This window comes from Penicillium expansum (genome assembly GCF_000769745.1).
Source record: "Penicillium expansum strain MD-8 chromosome Unknown contig312, whole genome shotgun sequence".
Lineage (NCBI taxonomy): Eukaryota > Fungi > Ascomycota > Eurotiomycetes > Eurotiales > Aspergillaceae > Penicillium > Penicillium expansum.
In genome coordinates, this window is record NW_015971265.1 from 2,247 (window position 1) to 21,142 (window position 18,896).

Genomic DNA, 18,896 nt, shown 5'->3' on the forward strand with positions numbered 1-18,896 from the left:
TGGAAGCGATTTTTGCGCAGCCAACTCGTTGTGGAGGACAGCGTTGGCCAAACTGACCAGCATATCTCTTCGAGAATTATGCTCGATGAACTTTGTAAAAGTAATTCTTTTAGCGATGAATGGATCAACTCCACTGCCTCAGTACCAGAGCCCTTTCCTGTGATCGAAAGAATGTCCTGGAAGGTCTGTAGTGCGTCGTCTACTACAAAAGTGTCAAGGGCAGTAATGGCGCCCACTTCTTGCTTGGTTAGTGGATGTAATGAGACGGCCAGACAACGAAAGATCTTCATCATTTCCTTGCATTGAGACCTTCCGTGCACACGCTGAAGTATGCTGAAAAGCATAATGTTGTACATTGCATCTAGTTCAATCGGAAGTAGCTTGTCAAGGAACGCCGAATCACCGTCGACTATTCTCTGCTGGGATCGCCTATTATCGAGAAGGGAAATAGCCAATGCAACCCATAGAAAAGTCCCGTTGGCTCGTTCGGTCAGGATGTGACAGTATTCTTTTTCTCCTTGCTCTAGCAAGCAACTTTCTTTGACAATTGTTCGGATGTCTTCCTCGGTCCATTTGACTGTCTCGTCTTTATTTAGATCAATCATCAGGTCCGCTTGACGATGCAGATCAGATGGGCGGCTGAAGATCACGGTTTTCACACGGTTTTTCTCTTCTTGGCGATTTTCCCTGCATATTTTTCTCAACTGGCTCGTCAAATGGCTTCCTGAAGAGCTGTCGCATTGATCCAGGCCATCCAAAATGATATAAACCTGATGGTTCTGCGATCTTTTTCGTATAATCATCTCGAGACAGCCCCAAAGATCGGCAATGTAGGCGTCACTAAAAAGATCTTGCTCTATACCAGAGAACTTGTCTGAGAGTATGCTATAAAGATCCTCTGGATTCTCTGACTCCAGCAGTTGATTCAATAGGCCAAGAATAACTGACAGCTCTGTGGGACGCAGTATGTCTCCTGCATCACAAAAGTAATTCAGTGTCATATCCTTCTTTCCAAGTTGGCTAGCTAAGTATGTGGCAAGATGAGTCTTCCCCTTTCCAGGGCCCCCACAGATCCAGAGTAAGCCGGGAATGTTGGTTCCATCGCTATTCCAGGACATAAAGTTTGGAATATCCCCGAGCCATTTGCAAGTTTGAGGGTGCACATCTTTTTTTCGTGGACTAGGGCCGAGTTTCTTGACAAGAGCTCCCTTGATCTTTTCTTTCATCGTTATTTGCACTACCAAGGGTCAGTCCATATAAGATATGTGAAAAATAACATGGGACGTACCACCAAAGTTGAGGTTAACGTCACCATTGACCTGAGCCGATAGAGCCATCGTAGTGTTGTTGCGCACGATATGATACATCGGCGCTTGATCCGCATCCATGAAGAAAAAAAGCAATGTTTCGCTTCAGATGACTGCGCGAGGCCTGAAACTCCAAACGTTGGGTGAAGGGGGTATGATGATCTGTGAAGTTTCTTCAAGCCCTGAGAAGGTCAGAGGCATGTACTTTTCGCTTTGCGACGTTTGTAAATTGGCTAGGCTAAAACTGGGGGGAAAGGCACAAATTCTCGGCCAATGAAGTTAGATCAGATGCAGCACATATCACATGGGCGCTAAGAACTGTGCCGTGTTAGAAAATGTATCATCCTACGGTTACGCGCCCACGCAAGTTGCCTGATTACCTCGACTTGGACGTACGCTTGCTTGTGTATAAATGGTTTATTAGATGAACATAAGTTAGAACGAGCGCGAACTAATCACAGTCTTGTCAACAGAAAAACATATTTCCTTGTGGAGTAAAACCCTAGTAAGCCGATTTACTACAATGATATTACATGGATGATTCTATGGTTTAGTGACAGGGAGAAGAGATGTACCGTATAGAATCACAAAGGAGGACCAAGATAACATTCCAGTCTCCAAAGGAGAGAGTAGTTATGTGACAAAACTGCATAGAGATATGCTCAAGAATTCATGTATAACGCTGGGTGTGCAGCTGAGCCAGGAAAGAGATGTCAGCATGTTAATGTGCGCTTAATTGAGGAATCTCAATAGTGTTGTGATTTACCTGAAGCACCCTTCTGGCTTTACAGTTAGTCCTTGGGGTTTGCCCCCAGTTGTCCAAACACACTTAGCCGCCTCGGTGTTAACTTTCAACGACAGTAGGTCTAGACGGGGATAAGTTCTGCTAGCCTTAGGCAGAGTAGGAAAAATGAAGCTTTTTATACAACATAAGATCATACCTTCACTTTATAGGGATACCTACTAAATTACATATGCTAAGGACTAAGGCCAGCGGCAAACATACTGGAAGTTGCTTAGCGGTCTAGTGTCGCTGGATTTTAAGTGTCTGTAAATCTTAAACGGAAAGATAAGGTCTTGACTCTTGAGTGCCAGACATTACCGGGTACAGAAATTCTTAAAAAACAAGGTAGATCAAAACAAATAGCAACACGTATTTGATGGCATGGTCAAACAGGAGAGAGGCAAAAACGATACCAGAAACAGGATAGTTGACCTGTGAGCTAGCTGGGCCAGCCTCATTATCTCTAATCTCAAGATGACTGATGGTCTTCCACTCATCTTTGCCGACTGGTCCGTTGATCTGGAGCGCTTGTGGTCTCGTTAAGTTGCCAATAATCGTTCGAGTAGTTCCTCCATTACGAATCGATACGCCAATCTGATTCAAATCATCTGAGTCTAGAATAGGTGTACCGCCTTCTATTTATACATGATTAGTTTAACCCGATATCCTTCAAAATTGATTTATCTAACACTTACCACGCAGAGGTTGATCTTTCATCAGACTCGTAATCCTCAATCCCTGTCCATCACCAAGTAACTCCCTTACAGTCCGGCCAAGCTGGCTAATTTTGGCTGCGTTGGCGGCAATGATGCTTTGGCCATCACGCGTAAGTCCAACACCGGCAACTTGTACATGCAGGATGATGTTTGTCTTCACAGTGTTCATTCTTTCCACAATCTTGGCGAGATGTTCTTCATCTTGTGATCCGTTCGCGAGTTGATAGGCAATCTGGCGTGGAATAGACTTCTTCCCTGAATCTAGTCGTTCAAGAAGCGTGAGGAGCTCCTGTGACAGATTCTTCAATTTGTTCAACTCGGATGTCACGGCTTCTGTCTCAAGAAATCCTTCACTGTGAACAACCCGTATGACACTCTCGGTACGTTGTAACTCCTCATGGTGCTGTTTTAGCAAGCTGGATGAGTAGGCAATCCTGAGTCGACCTGTGATATTGATTGATGTTTCCAGTAAGGCTAAGACGTTGGCGGTGATAGAGAGAGGGTCCTTATATCATCATTAGCAAAGTCACGGGGTGAACACCCGCCAACTAACCATGATACTGATTGGAATGCTCGTCACGTCAATTCTAAAGAACGTCGTTGTAACTCGCAGCTACTTGTTGGAAATTATGAGGGACTTGTAAAGTAGCGCAACTGGAAATATGGGGGCATCGGTTTCCTACCGGCTACGCTCAACCAAACAACTAATTCATTGCCCAAGCGCTGAGAATCACACCTACCTACATGATTCACACTTTGAACGCTATCATCCTACCGCTAGGCGCTCACACAATTTGCCCGAATATTTAAATTTAGATGTATGCATAGGGAAGTCTAGTTGTTTCACTAAACTGAAATGGGGGATTGTGAACTGTTTTTCTTAATCGCCGCTGACTTCACTGGAACAAAGTACTTACACATTCAAGGATGTGCATTGCACATACATCTTAGAAAACCCATCGGTTATTCCTGTTGGTCCACTTTTATCCTGCTCAGACCTACCAAAAGCGCTGCTTAGGCGCTGTTCAGCCAACGATGGGCCACTAACAGCCAACCACGCTCAGAGCCAGACTTAGCTCCAAGTCACATGAAATTTTCAGGTCTTCCTACAGATAAGAATTCATTCCCAGATTTTTTAGGGCTTAGTGAACAAGTGAACAATAGGATGGGCGGATCCTTAAGATCATAGTCTATGTAGTACTCCGCATATGCGGCTATATGCACAGGATATCACGTAATTAGTATATGCCCGCCATGACTTACGGATTTTGCATCCTTTGTACTTTTTGTATGCGAATGCCATACAGAAGATATTTAATTACAAGACTTGTTAGGAGGGATCAACGTTGAGTAGGGTGCACCGACATAGGAAGATTGTAGGAAGCGCATCACTTCGGTAGTTGGTAGTGTATAGAATCCCTATATCTTCAAATTTCCACCCATCATCTCATTCTCAAACAACCACTCGTAGCTAACCCCTAATAGCCTTCGCAACAGTCTCCTTAATAACCCTAATCATCTCATCCGTATTCTTCGCATCAAACGGAACCATATGCTTAGAACCATGATCATAGAAAGCCGCCTTAGCGGGCTCACAAAGCTCAAATAACTTTACACCCTCAGGGAATAGCGCATCCGCCTTACCAACGATATTTGCCGTCGGAATGGTAATCGGGTAAATATCCGGCTGCGGCACGATGTGCTCCAGTCCGGAACTCTCCCATGGCGCCGCGCCGCAGATAAACACCGCTGCGCGGAATAGCGGCGGTTCAGCTGGTTGCGTCTTGTGTTGGTGAATTAGAAGTGAGGCTGCTAGTGCCGCGCCTTGTGAGAATCCTATCACCGCGTCGAATGGGCCTTCTTCTGTGATGAAACGCTTGGTATGATCGAAAGCTTCGAGGACGCTGGAACCCGGTGAGGAACCTCGAGTGTAGTGATTATAGAAGGGGCCGTCCACTATGCCTTCAAGTTCTGAGTTGGAGTTGGATTTAGTAGATGATTCATGTGGTTAGTAGCGGCGTGTCGGGAGTAAAACTTACCCTCTTCGACTTTGGCGTTTATCTTTCCGTTCATGAATGTGAAGCGGTGCCCGCTTTTCTCTAGTATCTGGCGGAGGCCTCCAATTTGGATTTCAAAGATCTGTGGCTGGTTAGTATTGTCTATGTTGAAGTGAAGATATGCATACTTCGCCATTTGTGCCGCCGCCGTGTAAGCAAAGAAATCGCATTTTGGTGCTTCTGGATAATGTGTCTTAATGCTTCCAATGTTGAAGCGTAGATTTTTCAAGCAAGAGATTATAGCGAAACAGCTTAGAATTTGGTGTTACAGCCTGATTCCCGCGGAGAAGAAAAAAGAGAGTCTACAGGACAGGTGGCCAGGAGAATAAAGTCGAGAGAGACACAAGGGGACAAGGGGGGTCAACCTGCGGGGTGACTTGCAGGACTAGCTTGGCGATGAATTTCCAATTGGCATTGTCTGATGTGAGATGTACAAAAGATCGACAAAAGATGCAAAGGTCTATTGTTTCCTTGTCACTTACTCCGTACTAGTAGCAGGTTTAATAGTATTCAGGCTGGTCCAGTACGGACTACCTAGTTTGTATATATCCCCCAGTACCTACTATATGCCTATACTCCGTACTCCGTACCTATAGATACTCTGTGCCGAAATCCCTGTCATGTGGACCAATAGGAAATCTTGATAAGACTAGAGAGATCTTGAAAAAAACTCCTTTACATCTCTCACCACATGCAAAAACAGAAATGGTGTTATTTCTTGGCCGTTAACCTCTCATGGCTACTTATCTCCCGCCCCTGAGCTAAACCTGATTTCAACTTCCACAACCCCCCCCCCCCCCCCCCCCCCCCCCCCCCNNCCCCCCCCCCAATATTCTTCAATTCGAGATGGATCTCCGTGATATTATAGCCACTCGTGGCTTCGCGACCTACAGCTTGCGTCATCCTCGGGAGGCATTGTCGAGCTTTGGCCCGACCCTGAATGAAGCCACCTTCGGCTATTTAGGGACCTCGTTCCAACCAGAGCGCGACATTCGCAGCCTGGATGGCAAGGTTGTCCTTGTGACAGGAGGTATATACATGTCTCTTCTTTCTGTCTATCTACAGCTTCCAGAAGACTAACACTGCAATTAATTAATCTAGGCAATGCCGGCCTAGGAAAAGAGACTATCCTCCAACTCGCCAAGCATCGCCCGTCGCGCATCTACATGGCCGCCCGTACCGAGAGCAAAGCGCGCGAAGCTATTGAATCGCTACAAAGCCAGCTCTCCTCCCCTGCCGATATCCGCTTCCTCGCACTTGATCTATCTTCCTTTAAATCTATCCGCGCCGCCGCAGACAAATTCCAGTCCGATAGTGACCGCTTAGACATCCTCATCCTAAATGCGGGCACAATGGGTAACCCGCCCACCACGACGGAGGAGGGCTTCGAGGTCCAGCTTGGCACAAACCATATCGGTCACTTCCTGTTAACAAAATTACTTCTGCCTACCTTACAGAAGACCATTGAGCTCCAGCGCGTCAAGGAGGAGGTGCCCGATGTCCGCGTCGTGACTGTCGCTTCGGCGGCTCACGCTGTTGGCCCCTCCACCTTTGAGGAAATTACATCTACCCCTGGTTTGCTGGCTGCTAGTACATGGACTCGATACGGCGCTTCCAAGTCAGCTAATATTCTCTTTGCATCCGAGCTAGCCCGCCGGCATCCTGAGATCTTGTCTGTTGCTGTGCACCCCGGTGCGGTTGACAGCGGGCTCTATGGACATACGAAAAGTCTCAACTCGGTGATGCATTACGGTATCGCTCTTGCTGGCTCCACGTTCTTCCGGAGTGTCGCTAGTGGAGCCTTGAATTCTCTTTGGGCGGCTGGAACTCAAAGGGAAAATCTTATTAATGGAGCTTACTACACTCCCATTGGGTACCGCAGTGGTGGCACTGCGCCTGTACAGAATGCGCAATTGGCTCACAGGCTCTGGGATTGGACCGAGACTCAGGTTTCGAAGCGAAAATGAGGCATGTATGAATTTATGAAATGACTGGAAATTTTATCGGCGATTCAGCTTTCTGCCATTGAGAATCCCACATTGATTGCAATGCGCGTCGCCATTTCCCCCGCCTGTAAGAATCCGGGAGCATGGAGGCAAATGGCATCATGATGATTTCGACGCCAGTCATGCTGCTCCAGTCCCTGGACAAGTGCCCGCGTAGCTTGTTCATTTCAAAGATTACCCCAGGATCAAACAAGATATCCCTTGACCGGAGATTCAACCCCCAATCCCGTGTGTCTTTCCAGACATTATCACCAGCATGGGCCACATCGTCGTGACCGGCGGCTCCGGCAAAGCAGGCCAATTCGTCATCAGCGAGCTTCTCAATGCCGGACACAAAATCCTGAACCTGGACCTAATGGCAATGGAGCACCCAGACGTACACACTCTGAAAACTGACCTCGCCGACAGCGGCCAGGTCTTCAACGCCCTGTCCGGCCAATGGACGCTCCGCGAGCCATTCCCGGAAGGCCTCCCGCCACGCCCAGACGCCGTAATCCACCTTGCAGGCTACGCGCGCAACATGCTCGTACCAGACAACGAGACCTTCCGCTCGAACACGCAGGGCACTTACAACATCATCGAAGCAGGGTGCAAGCTAGGGATCCGCAAGATCATCATCGCCAGCAGCGTAACAGTGTACGGGGTAGCTTTCGCGCAGGGCGATACCGACTTCCCCTCATTCCCAATACACGAGGACCTGGATGTCAACCCAACGGATACGTACGCGATCGCGAAGCTATGTGGCGAGCGCACCGCGCGGGGTTTTGCGGCGCGCTTCGGGGTGGATATCTACATCCTGCGCATTGGGCGCGTGATCGAACCCGATGAGTACAACAAAGATATCTTCTACAGCTATGTTCATGAACCGGCCATGTGGAAGGTGCATGGATGGTCGTACATTGATGTGCGGGATCTGGGCGGGATGTGTGAAGCGGCCTTGCGGACTGATGGGCTTGGGTTTCAAGTCTTCAATGCTACTAATGATCACATTACCAATCTTAGTCCTACGAAGGACTTTTTGAAGTCGCAGTTCCCGGATATACCTATCACGCGCGAGATGGAGGAGTTTGAGGCGCCGTTTTCTAATGCGAAGATAAAGAAGCTTCTTGGGTTTCAAGAGAAGCATCCATGGCACAAGTATTTTAGTAATTGGGAGAAGAAGCAGATTGAGATAGAGGAGAACGCGAGGGCTAGTGGTTAGTGGTTACTGGTTAAGATGGAATGAAACTGTGTCCACTTTATGGCTTTGGGTATATGCCTAGGTTGTTTGGCATTGCTGCCATAAGGATATTGTAGCATATGAATCCATTTTCAACACAAATGCAATATTACAATGTTGGTGGTTGAAATATATAGGTTATAGTTAAGTATATCTCTACTCTCGATCTCTCTCCCGTCATACTCCGTCCAGGCCCGATTAGGGTTTAGCCGAGCATCAAATATCCCACAATCGAACAACCCTGGGACTCACGAATAACCAAAATCACCAAGAAGAACAACAGTTAGACTATATTACAATAGAATCAATTTATAAAACATATGAGAATGTAGACGTTGAAACAAAAACAGCCCGTTAGCCCAAATCGGCGCATTAGCGAATATTCTGGTCAAACTCCCCACACAAAACTCTTGGGGATGCATCATCATTCCACCCACTTCCACTTCACGTTCCCTCTTACCATCTCCCCCTCAACCCTTTTTTAACGGTACGCAAAAGAGATTAAATTGTTGAATTAATTGAACAATTTTCTTGAAATCCCTTGAAATCCCTTGAAATTCACACTTGAATTTATCAGCTAATCCCGCGCCAGGCGATCACCCCTCCAGACTTCATCATGGATCAGGCAAAGTTGGCTAGAATGCAGGCGAGCGTTCGCATCGGTACGTTTTTGTCTCTGTTCAAGGATTTTGGAGCTTGAGATATGATCTGGGTCATGACGTGGAGCTGCGATTCTGTGGAATTGGTAGCCCTGGAGCTTGGTCATATCCCAATTCTTCTGCCCAGATCCAATGCAATTTACTTGCATGTCTTGGTGAACTTGTGTAAATTTGATGGCTAACCTGAATCTTCTTGACAGGGTATGTATCTTCTGTCCAGAAATGTTTTCCTCCCGACCTATCGACTCCCTATGGAGCAAACGAATTTTCGAATTGCAATACCCGGATTCGACACAGCCGATAGTCAGACTGCGGATTCTCGATTCTGGAATCCATGCGACGGCGCTATATCTCAAAATATCGAACCGAATCTAGATATCGCATGGCTCGGAGATTACAGTCTGACTTTCGGTCTTGTCATCATAAATCCTCGCATTCCTTCGATCTTTTCGGATGCCCCCCCCCCATTTATTCACCCCCACCACCCATATTCACCCACTCATCCACACCGAGCCAACCGTATTTTTCAACCGTTAAATGTCCAACCAACTAACAAATTTACAGTGGCAAGGGTACCCCCCGCCGCAAGGTCAAGAAGGTCGTCCGCAACTCCGGCGCCGATGACAAGAAGCTCCAGGCCGCCCTCAAGAAGCTGAACGTCCAGCCTATCCAGGGCATCGAGGAGGTCAACATGTTCAAGGAGGACGGCAACGTCATCCACTTCGCCAACCCCCGTGGTGAGTAGAAACCACCCCGAAACCAACCTTGATCTTTTCAACACGCAAACCGAACAAAAAGAGGGAAAGAGAGAAGAGAGCAAACAAAGACTAATCATTTTGTCGCAATAGTCCACGGTGCCGTTCCCTCCAACACCTTCGCCCTGTACGGCAACGGTGAGGAGAAGGAGCTCACCGAGCTCGTCCCCAACATCCTCAACCAGCTCGGCCCCGACTCCCTCGCTTCCCTGCGTAAGCTCGCCGAGAGCTACCAGAACATGCAGAAGCAGCAGGGCGATAAGAAGGACGACGACGAGGAGGATGATATCCCCGACCTCGTCGAGGGCGAGAACTTCGAGACTAAGGAATAAATACGCCTAGATGCGAACTAAATCGAGTCTAAAAACTTTCGTCTATGATCAATGAAATATAAGCTCCGTTTTGAGAGTTGTTTTTTGTTGAGTCTATTTCTCTTTTTCTTCTGGCTGTTTCGTCTCTTCCTTGCGGGGAGGCTTGATGCGCGGGTTTATAATGTGCCAGGGTTATTGATGCACCTGGTGATGGGAAGACGGGATCTTACTTCTGACAGCTCGGTGGTTTTATCTGAAGAGTCATTGAAGCAGAACTATGAGGAATTGTACTTGTTACTGTTCAACGGTATATCAATTTTGTGCGCGGTCCTTCAACAGAACAGTTCATTATGTCTGCATCAGATGCAGCTATCGTACACATTATCCATCGACCAAAGCCCGAGCCATTTTACCACAAAGCCATTGACCATTCCTTGCGCGACACGCGCAGTACTGTTGAGGATTGACCGCCCAAGCTGCGTAGCGATTCGGTAGGTTGATCGCGGCAAGACTTCACACAATTGTGGGAAAAATCCATGATGTAGTGAATAATAAGAGACGAAAAGGTATTCTATTTCAATGGTGCTTGATGTTTTTCATGTCGCCTCAACTATCCTCCTTCAGTCCGCACATATCCGTTCTCAGGAAATAATCAAACGTATGCCAGAACCTCCAATAAAGGCCAGACTTTTCCGAATCGAATGTACCGTCCTCGCGGAGCAGCGGGCCCTCGCCCACAATGTCACCTGTGAACCAGCTCAGAATAGGGATAGAACGGAGGATGCGCTCAGTCATGGTTGGCTGTGGGGGGAGTGCCTCGAGCATGGGGCGCAGCTTAGTGCGGCGGACGGTAGGAATATGCGTCATGAATTCGTTGTCGTGGTTGGGTTCGGCCTGAGTGGGAGCTCGGCGTTGGTGGACTGAGGTGCGATCGTTATTGGACGAAGCTCCGGTCGTCCATGTTGACGAAGAAGTTGTTGTGTTGAAACTGCCTTGCTGGAACGAGGGTGTGGCAGTGGCAGTTGCAGATGTCGCAGTGGATGTAATCGTATCCTCAGAGGTACCAGCAACCGTCGAGGAGTCGACTGAGTGCCCTTCGTCCTCTGGCATATCCGGCACACTGGAAAGGTTGTTCATAGCAAAGGATCTAGGCAATGTCATGCGGTCCTGGTCTTTGCTGGAGTTGGAGAGGAAGGCGGTCGAGTGCGAGGTAGTCAAGGTGCGCGGTGCTTTATTGCGGATCCGACTGCTTGCAGCAGAGTCTGCAGGGATGGGGGCGTCTTCGGCTGGGCCGTGGCCACTGTACAGTTCACAGAAGACCAAGTGTCCATCGATTTCCTGTGGCGAGTAGAAGCACGCGCGGTCTGCGGACTGGGTCGAGTCGTAGGTGACCTTGATCCAGTGATAACCACCGGCATAGCGCTTCGACTTGCGATTCGCATCAGCCGACAGGTTTCGGATGACGACGTCGCCTCCGCTCAATAACTGTGTGTAGTGGTTCGCTGAATTCGGGTCGTTGCGAGGGTAGTCTTCGCAGATCATGCCCTGGGAGATGCGCTCGTATTTGTCGATCACCTTCCACTCGTTGTCCTTGTTTTTGTATCCATAGAGTATGCATTCGGTGGCAACCTTCTCTGTTTGCTTCCGTTGGTTGTCAAGACTGGATGACGATGATGACTTGGGCAAGCCGTGTGTTTTCTCCTCGTCCTGCTGTTGCTGTGAGAATAACCGACCGAACTCAGCGACATTGGGGTTCTCGCGCTTTGCTGGTGTTCCAGTCCGGGTTCGTGAGCGGGCATTATCGTATCGAGCATTTCTTCTCTTGCCGAAGGGTCCTGATTCTTCAGGTGGCCGTCGAGGGTTGCGAGATTCACTGGGGAAAATGGGTCAGATTTGATAGGGGAGGAGTTACAATCTCATCGGACGTACTCTTTGTAAACATAACCCCAAGGGAGAAGGTTGCCATCCTGATCTCTGGCGCGTTCCTCCGGTGGGACGGAGTGGTACTCCATGACGGCAGATGGGATGCAGTCAAGAGATTGGGTGAATGTGGAATGAAGATATGTGAAGAAGTGAAAGCTCAAAAAGGGAAGTTCTGCGAGATGAATGCACAAAAGGGTAAATTTGTCCGCTGGGCATCGAGGCAGCCAAAACTTTTGGTAAACACTGGTTCGCCGGGATACGGTCACGTGGGGCCATATCTACAAGAAAACCCACCCATGATTTCTTCTGATTTATTTTAGTTCATCTAATGATCGATTGAGCAATCGAATGGGATTTCTTACGGTTCAATTCTAACCTCAATCTTAGGATCTCCATCTAATATGGGAATTGGTATCATAGACTATGCTAAATTGCTAGATCAATCTTGATACAAGAATGATATATGTCCAGTATCACCTGCCAACCCACCAGGTCAATCCCTTTGTGAGGGATGCATTCCACAAAAGCGATTGAGACTGAGGCGATATAGATGGTCATATCTATATGTTTGCACAAAAGGAATGCTAATAATTCATGAAAGACATCATATCATAATTCGAAACTCCAAAAAAATATTAGTATCTAATTACATGATTCGAAAATTCTCATATATATGCCATATTCCATCACATTGCCGCCTCGGCAGCGACACTGAATGCATGCACACTTCCTCGTGGCTGGAAAGTCGAGGAGTTCTGAGGACTCTTGCTGTCACTCGTCACTAGTTCATCGTCGGATGTATTACCCCAGCCACCACCTCCAGGTCTAAATCAAAATAATCGTTAGCATATATCTTCAGATAAACGAAGAAAAAGTTGGAACACTCACGTATGAATCAGAATCCGCTCCCCAGGTTGGACCACGAGCTCCATCTTGCCACCAATATTGATAGTTCTCTCTGTTCCGTCGAGCTCTTTCTTCACGTAAAGATTCAAGCCTGCTTGTCCAGACTCACCTCCTGCCAAGCCATACGGACGGTAGACGCGCCGTTCACTGAGCATAGACACCGAAAGAGGCATACGGAACTCCAGCTCACGAATAACACCATCTCCACCGCGGAAGCGACCAACGCCACCAGACCCATCTCGGATACAGAACCTGCGGAGGATGACTGGGTACCGCAGCTCGTAAACCTCTGCATCTGTGATGCGTGTATTCGTCATGTGGACATGCACACCCGATGTGCCGTTCCAGGATGGTCCAGCACCTGAGCCGCCGCAGATTGTTTCGCCAACGCCAAATCCAGGCACCTCAATACCTGTCTTGGGGTCAACACCACCCATACCAAATGAGATGATGTTGCAGCAGCCTTGGGAGGCAGCACAGGCATTGAAAGCGCCCAGAACGACATCTGTAATACGCTGAGAGGTGATGGGATTACCGGCGCAGACGGCGGCATGGCCAGATGGATTGAGAAGTGTGCCAGAGGGGATGATCACATTGACCGGTGCAAGGCAGCCCTGGTTGAGGGGAATGTCAACATCAATCAGCGCCCGCAGACTGTAGATAATGGCAGAGTGGGCAATGGCTTTGGGGGCGTTAAGGCAATTGAATGTTTCCCGACCTGTGCCTGTAAAGTCGAAGTCCGCAGACCCAGTATCAGAATCAATGCGGATTTCTAGCTTGATCTCGGTGCCGTCGTCCATGAAGTCAGAGAACCGGAGAGGAACTCCCTTGTTCTTGTGACCGATGGACTTGAGCAGTTCACGGACGGCGACCTCTGCGTTGCGCTTGATTGCGTCCATGTAGAAGTGGACTACTTCCAGTGTGTTCTCAATCACCAGACCTTCCAGGAGCTGTGCACCCTTGTGGTTTGCTGCAATGGCAGCCTTCAGGTCTGAGACGTTGTCGTTATATGTGCGGGTGCTGCTGCAACCAGGGTATGAAGCGGGCTCATCATATAGGAACTTTCGGACTATCTCCTCGTCAAAGCGGCCTTCTGATACAACTTTGAAGCCCATTGTCATGGCACCTTCCTCGTACAGCATTTTACTGTTTGAGGGCATGGATCCTGGGGCGATGCCGCCAATTTCAGCTGGTTTTGGTTAGCATGATACGACAAATACTCATGGGAAAGGGGAAGAGCTTCATGCTTACCATGGTGACCACGAGAGGCAACATAGAAGATAATGTTTTTGCCTTCACCATCCCAGACTGGAGTGACAATAGTAATATCGGGAAGATGTGTTCCGCCGGCAAGAGGATGGTTGGTGAGAATGTGATCGCCAGGCTTCAAATTGCCTCCGAATTTCTCGTGCTGATACCGAACAGCGTACTCCATACCTGAAGAAGACATTAGCATGGCAAACAAACAACCGTCCCAAAATAGGCTCGACTTACTTCCTAGATGCACTGGCACATTTGGTGCATTTGCAACCAATTTTCCATCAGGAGAGAACACGGCGCAGGAGAAGTCTAGTCGCTCTTTGATGTTTGTTGACACGGAGGTTTTTTGGAACATCCGACTCATCTGATCGGCAACAGACATGAAGCGATGACCAAAGATCGACAATCTGATGGGATCCACGACTGTGGCATCGGCAGTCTGCTTCTTCGAAGACTGAACATCCAAAATCACATGTCGGGACAAAATTGTAGCAGTGGCATTTGGCTCAACAACAATAGTTTGAGTTTTGTCAATGATCATCGCAGGACCCTCGAGGACATATCCTGGCTGCATGTTATCCAGGAAGAAGACCGGCGTAGTAACTTCACCGACGCCGGCAAAGTAGACAGAAGATGAATCATCCTGCTTCTCTGAGCCCACAGGCTTTTTAGTGACTGATTTGAGTTCTTGTTGAGGTGCCTCTGGCGCAATAGAAGTTGCCTTTCCAACACCTCGGACTCGGATGTCTTCGACAAGAATGTTGCGCCCGGGGAATGTGAATGAAAACTCGCGCTCGTGCTCTTTCACAAACTCAGCAATAAAGTCTCCGTGTTCAGGTTCGAGCACCATCAGCAAGTTGTCGGTACCCTGGTATCGCAGATTGAGGTAGATTTCATGTTCAATCTGAGTCTCATCAATGCCGTCCGTGGTCAACGCAGTAGTGACCTTAGCCTTTAATGCAGCGATACGCTCAGTGACGCTTTGCATGGCTGTCTGGTCCAGCACTCCTGATGCTGGCTCCTGGGCCTCGTGAACAACATCCGCAAGAGCCATGCCGTAGGCAGAGAGAATAGATGAGAATCGATGGATGATAACAGTTCCAATAGATAACGAAGAGGCAATGGCGCAAGCATGCTGTCCTCCGGCACCACCAAAGCAGGCCAGGTTATGCGCGGAAGTATCGTACCCACGAGCCTCTGTGAGGGCTCGAATGGGCTTTGCCATAGACTCGTTGGCTACTTGGATGAAACCTAGCGCGATCTCTTCTGGAGACTTATTTTGGCCGGTCTCAGCATTGATCTGAGCTGCGAGCTCCGTGAACTTCTTCCGAGTGATTTCGACATCGAGGGCTTCGTTCTCGTTCGGGCCGAAGATCTTAGGGAAGTATGCTGGAAGAAGGCGACCAAGGAAAAGGTTGGCATCAGTCACAGTCAAGGGGCCTCCCTTGCGGTAACATGCTGGTCCTGGATGAGCACTTGCAGACTCGGGACCAACGGCAAACAATCCATGTCGCCAGAAGAGAATACTACCACCACCTGCAGCTACCGTGTTGATGTCCAACTGGGGTGCCATCACTGTCACGCCAGAGATAGTGTTCTCGAAGGTGTGTTCCAATTTTCCATCATATCTGGAGACGTCCGTGCTAGTACCGCCCATATCGAACCTAGAAAGTCAGTCGATGGCACTTGATAAAGTACGGTAAATTAACTCACCCAATGACAGGCTTCCTATCTGTCTCATCGAAAGAAGTTCCCGCGTAGCCTACAACGCCGCCTGCTGGGCCAGACAAGATGGCACGAAGACCAGTGAATCTATAGGAATTAGCAAGTCTTTTTTCTGCATTCCGCGTAATTGTCCACATACTTTTCAAAATTAGCTAAACCTCCATCACTCTGCATAAACTCACAGCGTGTATCAGCAGAGGTGAGTCCGTCCTTGAATCCTGAGCGGAAACCTTGAATATAACGTTGAATGACTGGTGTCAAGTATGCATCTGCAGTAGCCGAAGCACCACGAGATGTCATCTTAATCATGGGCAGCAGCTGGCTGGAAAGGGAGATCTGGGTGAATCCCATTTCCTTTGCGATCTTCTCAATTGCAAGTTCATGGTCTTGGAATGTGTATGAGTGAACCAAACAGATTGCAATAGAGCGGTAGCCCTTCTCGTATAGCTGTTGAAGGTTCTGTCTTGTGCTTTCCTCGTTAAGGGGCTCCAAGATTCGAACCACTTCTCCACTAACGCCCTTTTTCAAACTGGCATCTGACTCCAAGGACTTTTGCAGACTCTCTTTGTCTGGAGTGGGATTCTGCTGATAGTCCTCAATTGTGACACGCTCATCAATCTCGACAACATCCTCGTACAAGACATCAGGACGTTGGATGTTGAGAGCAAACAGCTTTGGCCGAGACTGGGTTCCAATAAGCAAGGCATCTTTGAACCCTTTTGTGATCAAGAGCGCATGACGTTCTCCCTTGCGCTCGAGCAATGCGTTGGTTGCGACTGTTGTGCCCATGCGGATACTGACATTTGAGAAGTCGGCAGTTGTGAGTTTCTGATTGCGGGGGAAGCTTTTGCCCGTTGCTTGCTCAAGAATACGCCGAATACCCTCAATCGGAGCATCGGCGTAGTTGGCTGGATCTTGCGAAAGCAGTTTAACGACGATTTCCTCATCGCGACCATCAACAATGCCTAGACAGTCGGTAAAAGTACCACCGCGATCTGGAAGGCGTATTAGCTACTTGCTATATCGCATGAATTGTGAGATTAAATTGCAAGTGACTCACCGATGGCGATCTTGATGCTTGGAGCATCCAATTTAGTAGACATGATGTGTGATATGTTCAGTTGTCCTGAGAACGCAGGGACCAAGGCTTCCTTTTATGGATCTCCATTGAAACTAATCAGCAGGTCGAAGCGAAGTGAATTGTTCTGGCACAATCTAATGATATCGGTTGGTGAATGCCGAGACAGAGCGGGGAGCGAAACGCGGAGATGGAACCGCTTATCAGTCGCTCCGACCTTCCTGTCACACCCAAACCCTAATTCACCGTACTTTTTATGATAACCATCCGATTAACTCTCTTTCATGTTCATTTACGTTCGATTGAAGTATAAAGCCATCCCAAATGACTATCTCCTTCGTTTTCGATGTGTGCATGTCCCTTTTTACCTGATATAGTTATACGATTATTTACTTCAATACTATGGCAGACGAAAAACAAGTCGCCTCTCCTGAGCCTCATCTTGCACTTGACCAAGAAAAGGCTCAAGCAGGAGAAATCCTTGAAGCCCAAAACCGAACCGACGGCAAAGATGTTGCAGCACAATTCCTCGCTCGCCTTGATCCGGCCATCACAGTGGAACCTGTCACCGAGACCGAAGCGCGCCGTGTGCTATGGAAAATCGATCTCATCATCATTCCCTTGATCATGGTGACAGTGGTTCTGGCCGCTATTGATAAAGTCATCATCTCAAATGCGGCTATTTACGGCATGAAGAAAGACACCCACTTGACTGGCGATCAGTACTCTTGGGTAGGCTCAATCTTCTACTTTGGATACCTCGCCTTTGAGTACCCAGCGGCGTTGCTCATTCAGCGGCTTCCTGTGGCCAAGCTATATGTGGGCATGGTCTTGGGGTGGGCAATCTTACTGCTGTGTACTGCGGCAACGCAAAACTTTGCGGGCCTGGCTACGGTGCGATTCTTGATGGGCATGACCGAAGCCGCCGTGTTCCCAATCTCGAGCATCTTGACGGTCATGTGGTGGAAGACAAGCGAGCAGCCACTTCGTGTCGCGTTCTGGTTTAATCAGCTCTCCTCTGTTTTCTCGGGTGTGGTCAGCTACGGTATCGGCCAAACAAACACGGCGTTAGCCCCCTGGAGATTGCTCTTCATTGTGCTCGGTGCATTCTCCCTTCTCTGGGCCGGAGTGTTATACATATTCTTGCCCGACTCCCCCGTGCAATGCTGGTATTTCTCGGATCGCGAGAAATTCGTGTGCCTCGAGCGCGTCAAAGACAACAATACCGGCATGGAAGACAAAACAATCAAGTGGTACCAAGTGCGCGAGTGCCTACTCGACCCCAAGACTTGGCTTCTGGCGCTGTTTTCACTGGCCCAGAACATCCCCAATGGCGGTCTAGTGACCTTTTCGGCTATTATCGTGACCGGTCTGGGGTATCGCCCGTTGATCACTACCGTCCTGGGTATCCCCACTGGTGTGCTTGCAACGGTATGGCAGATCCTGCTGGGCTTTATTGCTGCTAGCGTGCCCAACTCCCGTTGCAACATTATCGCCATAGCCAACCTGGTCCCCATGATCTGCGCTATCCTGATGTGGAAGCTGCCACGTGAGAACCAGCATGGTTTGCTAGCAGCATACTATGTCTTCTACACTTATTGGGCGCCATACGTGCTTTCGACTTCGCTTCCAATGGCCAACACCAGCGGCCATAGCAAAAAGTTGACCATGAACGCCATCTTCTTCTTGGCGTATTGTATTGGAAACATCATTGGTCCCCAGTGTTTCCGTTCCGACGATGCACCGTCGTATTCGCGAGGATATGAGGGTCTTCTGGGCTGTCTTGTTGTGGCTATAGTCGCCATTATCTCATATGGAGTTCTTTGCCGATGGGAAAACAACCGCCGTGATAAGGAAGCCCAGTCAAATGTGGAGACATCGGAAGTTGTTGCATTTTCTGATCTAACCGATAAAGAAAAACGGTCTTTCCGGTACACTTATTAGGCTGAATTATGTGGAGATGTGGGTTGGTGTTGATAAGGATATAGATAATAGTGACAAATGAGAAGAAGTTCAATTGGATATGTTATCTTCAGCGCAGTTGTTAAGTCTTTGAGTACATGTAACTTAATCGTCTCAAAGACATGAAAACAAGAAAGATTAAGCGCCTGGGCAATTTGTCAGTTAGGGAAATGTTGGGGTAAAATAAATGCAGGTCGAAACGAGCACTATCCACTCGGAGAATCTCCG

At 48.4% G+C, this 18,896-nt stretch overlaps 8 protein-coding genes across 8 annotated transcripts; 4 read left to right on the forward strand and 4 right to left on the reverse strand.

The window, feature by feature from the left end:
* Positions 1 to 2,424: 2,424 nt before the first annotated feature.
* Positions 2,425 to 3,363, reverse strand: PEX2_091010 (uncharacterized protein; the record flags this gene model as incomplete). The annotated part of the gene is made up of 3 exons (XM_016746371.1): positions 2,425 to 2,726; positions 2,787 to 3,312; positions 3,361 to 3,363. 3 exons carry the CDS (start codon positions 3,361 to 3,363, stop codon positions 2,425 to 2,427), a joined length of 831 nt encoding a protein of 276 aa, XP_016600087.1.
* Positions 3,364 to 4,278: 915 nt separating this feature from the next.
* PEX2_091020 (Serine hydrolase FSH) lies at positions 4,279 to 5,034 on the reverse strand (the record flags this gene model as incomplete). The annotated part of the gene is made up of 3 exons (XM_016746372.1): positions 4,279 to 4,778; positions 4,847 to 4,946; positions 4,993 to 5,034. 3 exons carry the CDS (start codon positions 5,032 to 5,034, stop codon positions 4,279 to 4,281), a joined length of 642 nt encoding a protein of 213 aa, XP_016600088.1.
* A 676-nt stretch (positions 5,035 to 5,710) lies between these two features.
* Positions 5,711 to 6,831, forward strand: PEX2_091030 (putative short-chain dehydrogenase/reductase family protein; the record flags this gene model as incomplete). Its single annotated transcript, XM_016746373.1, has 2 exons — positions 5,711 to 5,894; positions 5,966 to 6,831. 2 exons carry the CDS (start codon positions 5,711 to 5,713, stop codon positions 6,829 to 6,831), a joined length of 1,050 nt encoding a protein of 349 aa, XP_016600089.1.
* A 295-nt stretch (positions 6,832 to 7,126) lies between these two features.
* Positions 7,127 to 8,071, forward strand: PEX2_091040 (NAD-dependent epimerase/dehydratase family protein; the record flags this gene model as incomplete). Its single annotated transcript, XM_016746374.1, has 1 exon — positions 7,127 to 8,071. One exon carries the CDS (start codon positions 7,127 to 7,129, stop codon positions 8,069 to 8,071), a length of 945 nt encoding a protein of 314 aa, XP_016600090.1.
* Positions 8,072 to 9,130: 1,059 nt separating this feature from the next.
* Positions 9,131 to 9,835, forward strand: PEX2_091050 (nascent polypeptide-associated complex subunit family protein; the record flags this gene model as incomplete). The annotated part of the gene is made up of 3 exons (XM_016746375.1): positions 9,131 to 9,159; positions 9,313 to 9,485; positions 9,597 to 9,835. The coding sequence occupies 3 exons, from the start codon at positions 9,131 to 9,133 to the stop codon at positions 9,833 to 9,835; spliced, it is 441 nt and encodes a 146-aa protein (XP_016600091.1).
* Positions 9,836 to 10,420: 585 nt separating this feature from the next.
* Positions 10,421 to 11,826, reverse strand: PEX2_091060 (uncharacterized protein; the record flags this gene model as incomplete). The annotated part of the gene is made up of 2 exons (XM_016746376.1): positions 10,421 to 11,687; positions 11,744 to 11,826. 2 exons carry the CDS (start codon positions 11,824 to 11,826, stop codon positions 10,421 to 10,423), a joined length of 1,350 nt encoding a protein of 449 aa, XP_016600092.1.
* Positions 11,827 to 12,423: 597 nt separating this feature from the next.
* Positions 12,424 to 16,731, reverse strand: PEX2_091070 (Hydantoinaseoxoprolinase, N-terminal; the record flags this gene model as incomplete). The annotated part of the gene is made up of 7 exons (XM_016746377.1): positions 12,424 to 12,562; positions 12,626 to 13,832; positions 13,895 to 14,080; positions 14,138 to 15,567; positions 15,617 to 15,715; positions 15,768 to 16,623; positions 16,689 to 16,731. 7 exons carry the CDS (start codon positions 16,729 to 16,731, stop codon positions 12,424 to 12,426), a joined length of 3,960 nt encoding a protein of 1,319 aa, XP_016600093.1.
* A 377-nt stretch (positions 16,732 to 17,108) lies between these two features.
* PEX2_091080 (Major facilitator superfamily domain, general substrate transporter) lies at positions 17,109 to 18,650 on the forward strand (the record flags this gene model as incomplete). The annotated part of the gene is made up of 1 exon (XM_016746378.1): positions 17,109 to 18,650. The coding sequence occupies one exon, from the start codon at positions 17,109 to 17,111 to the stop codon at positions 18,648 to 18,650; it is 1,542 nt and encodes a 513-aa protein (XP_016600094.1).
* Positions 18,651 to 18,896: the final 246 nt, after the last annotated feature.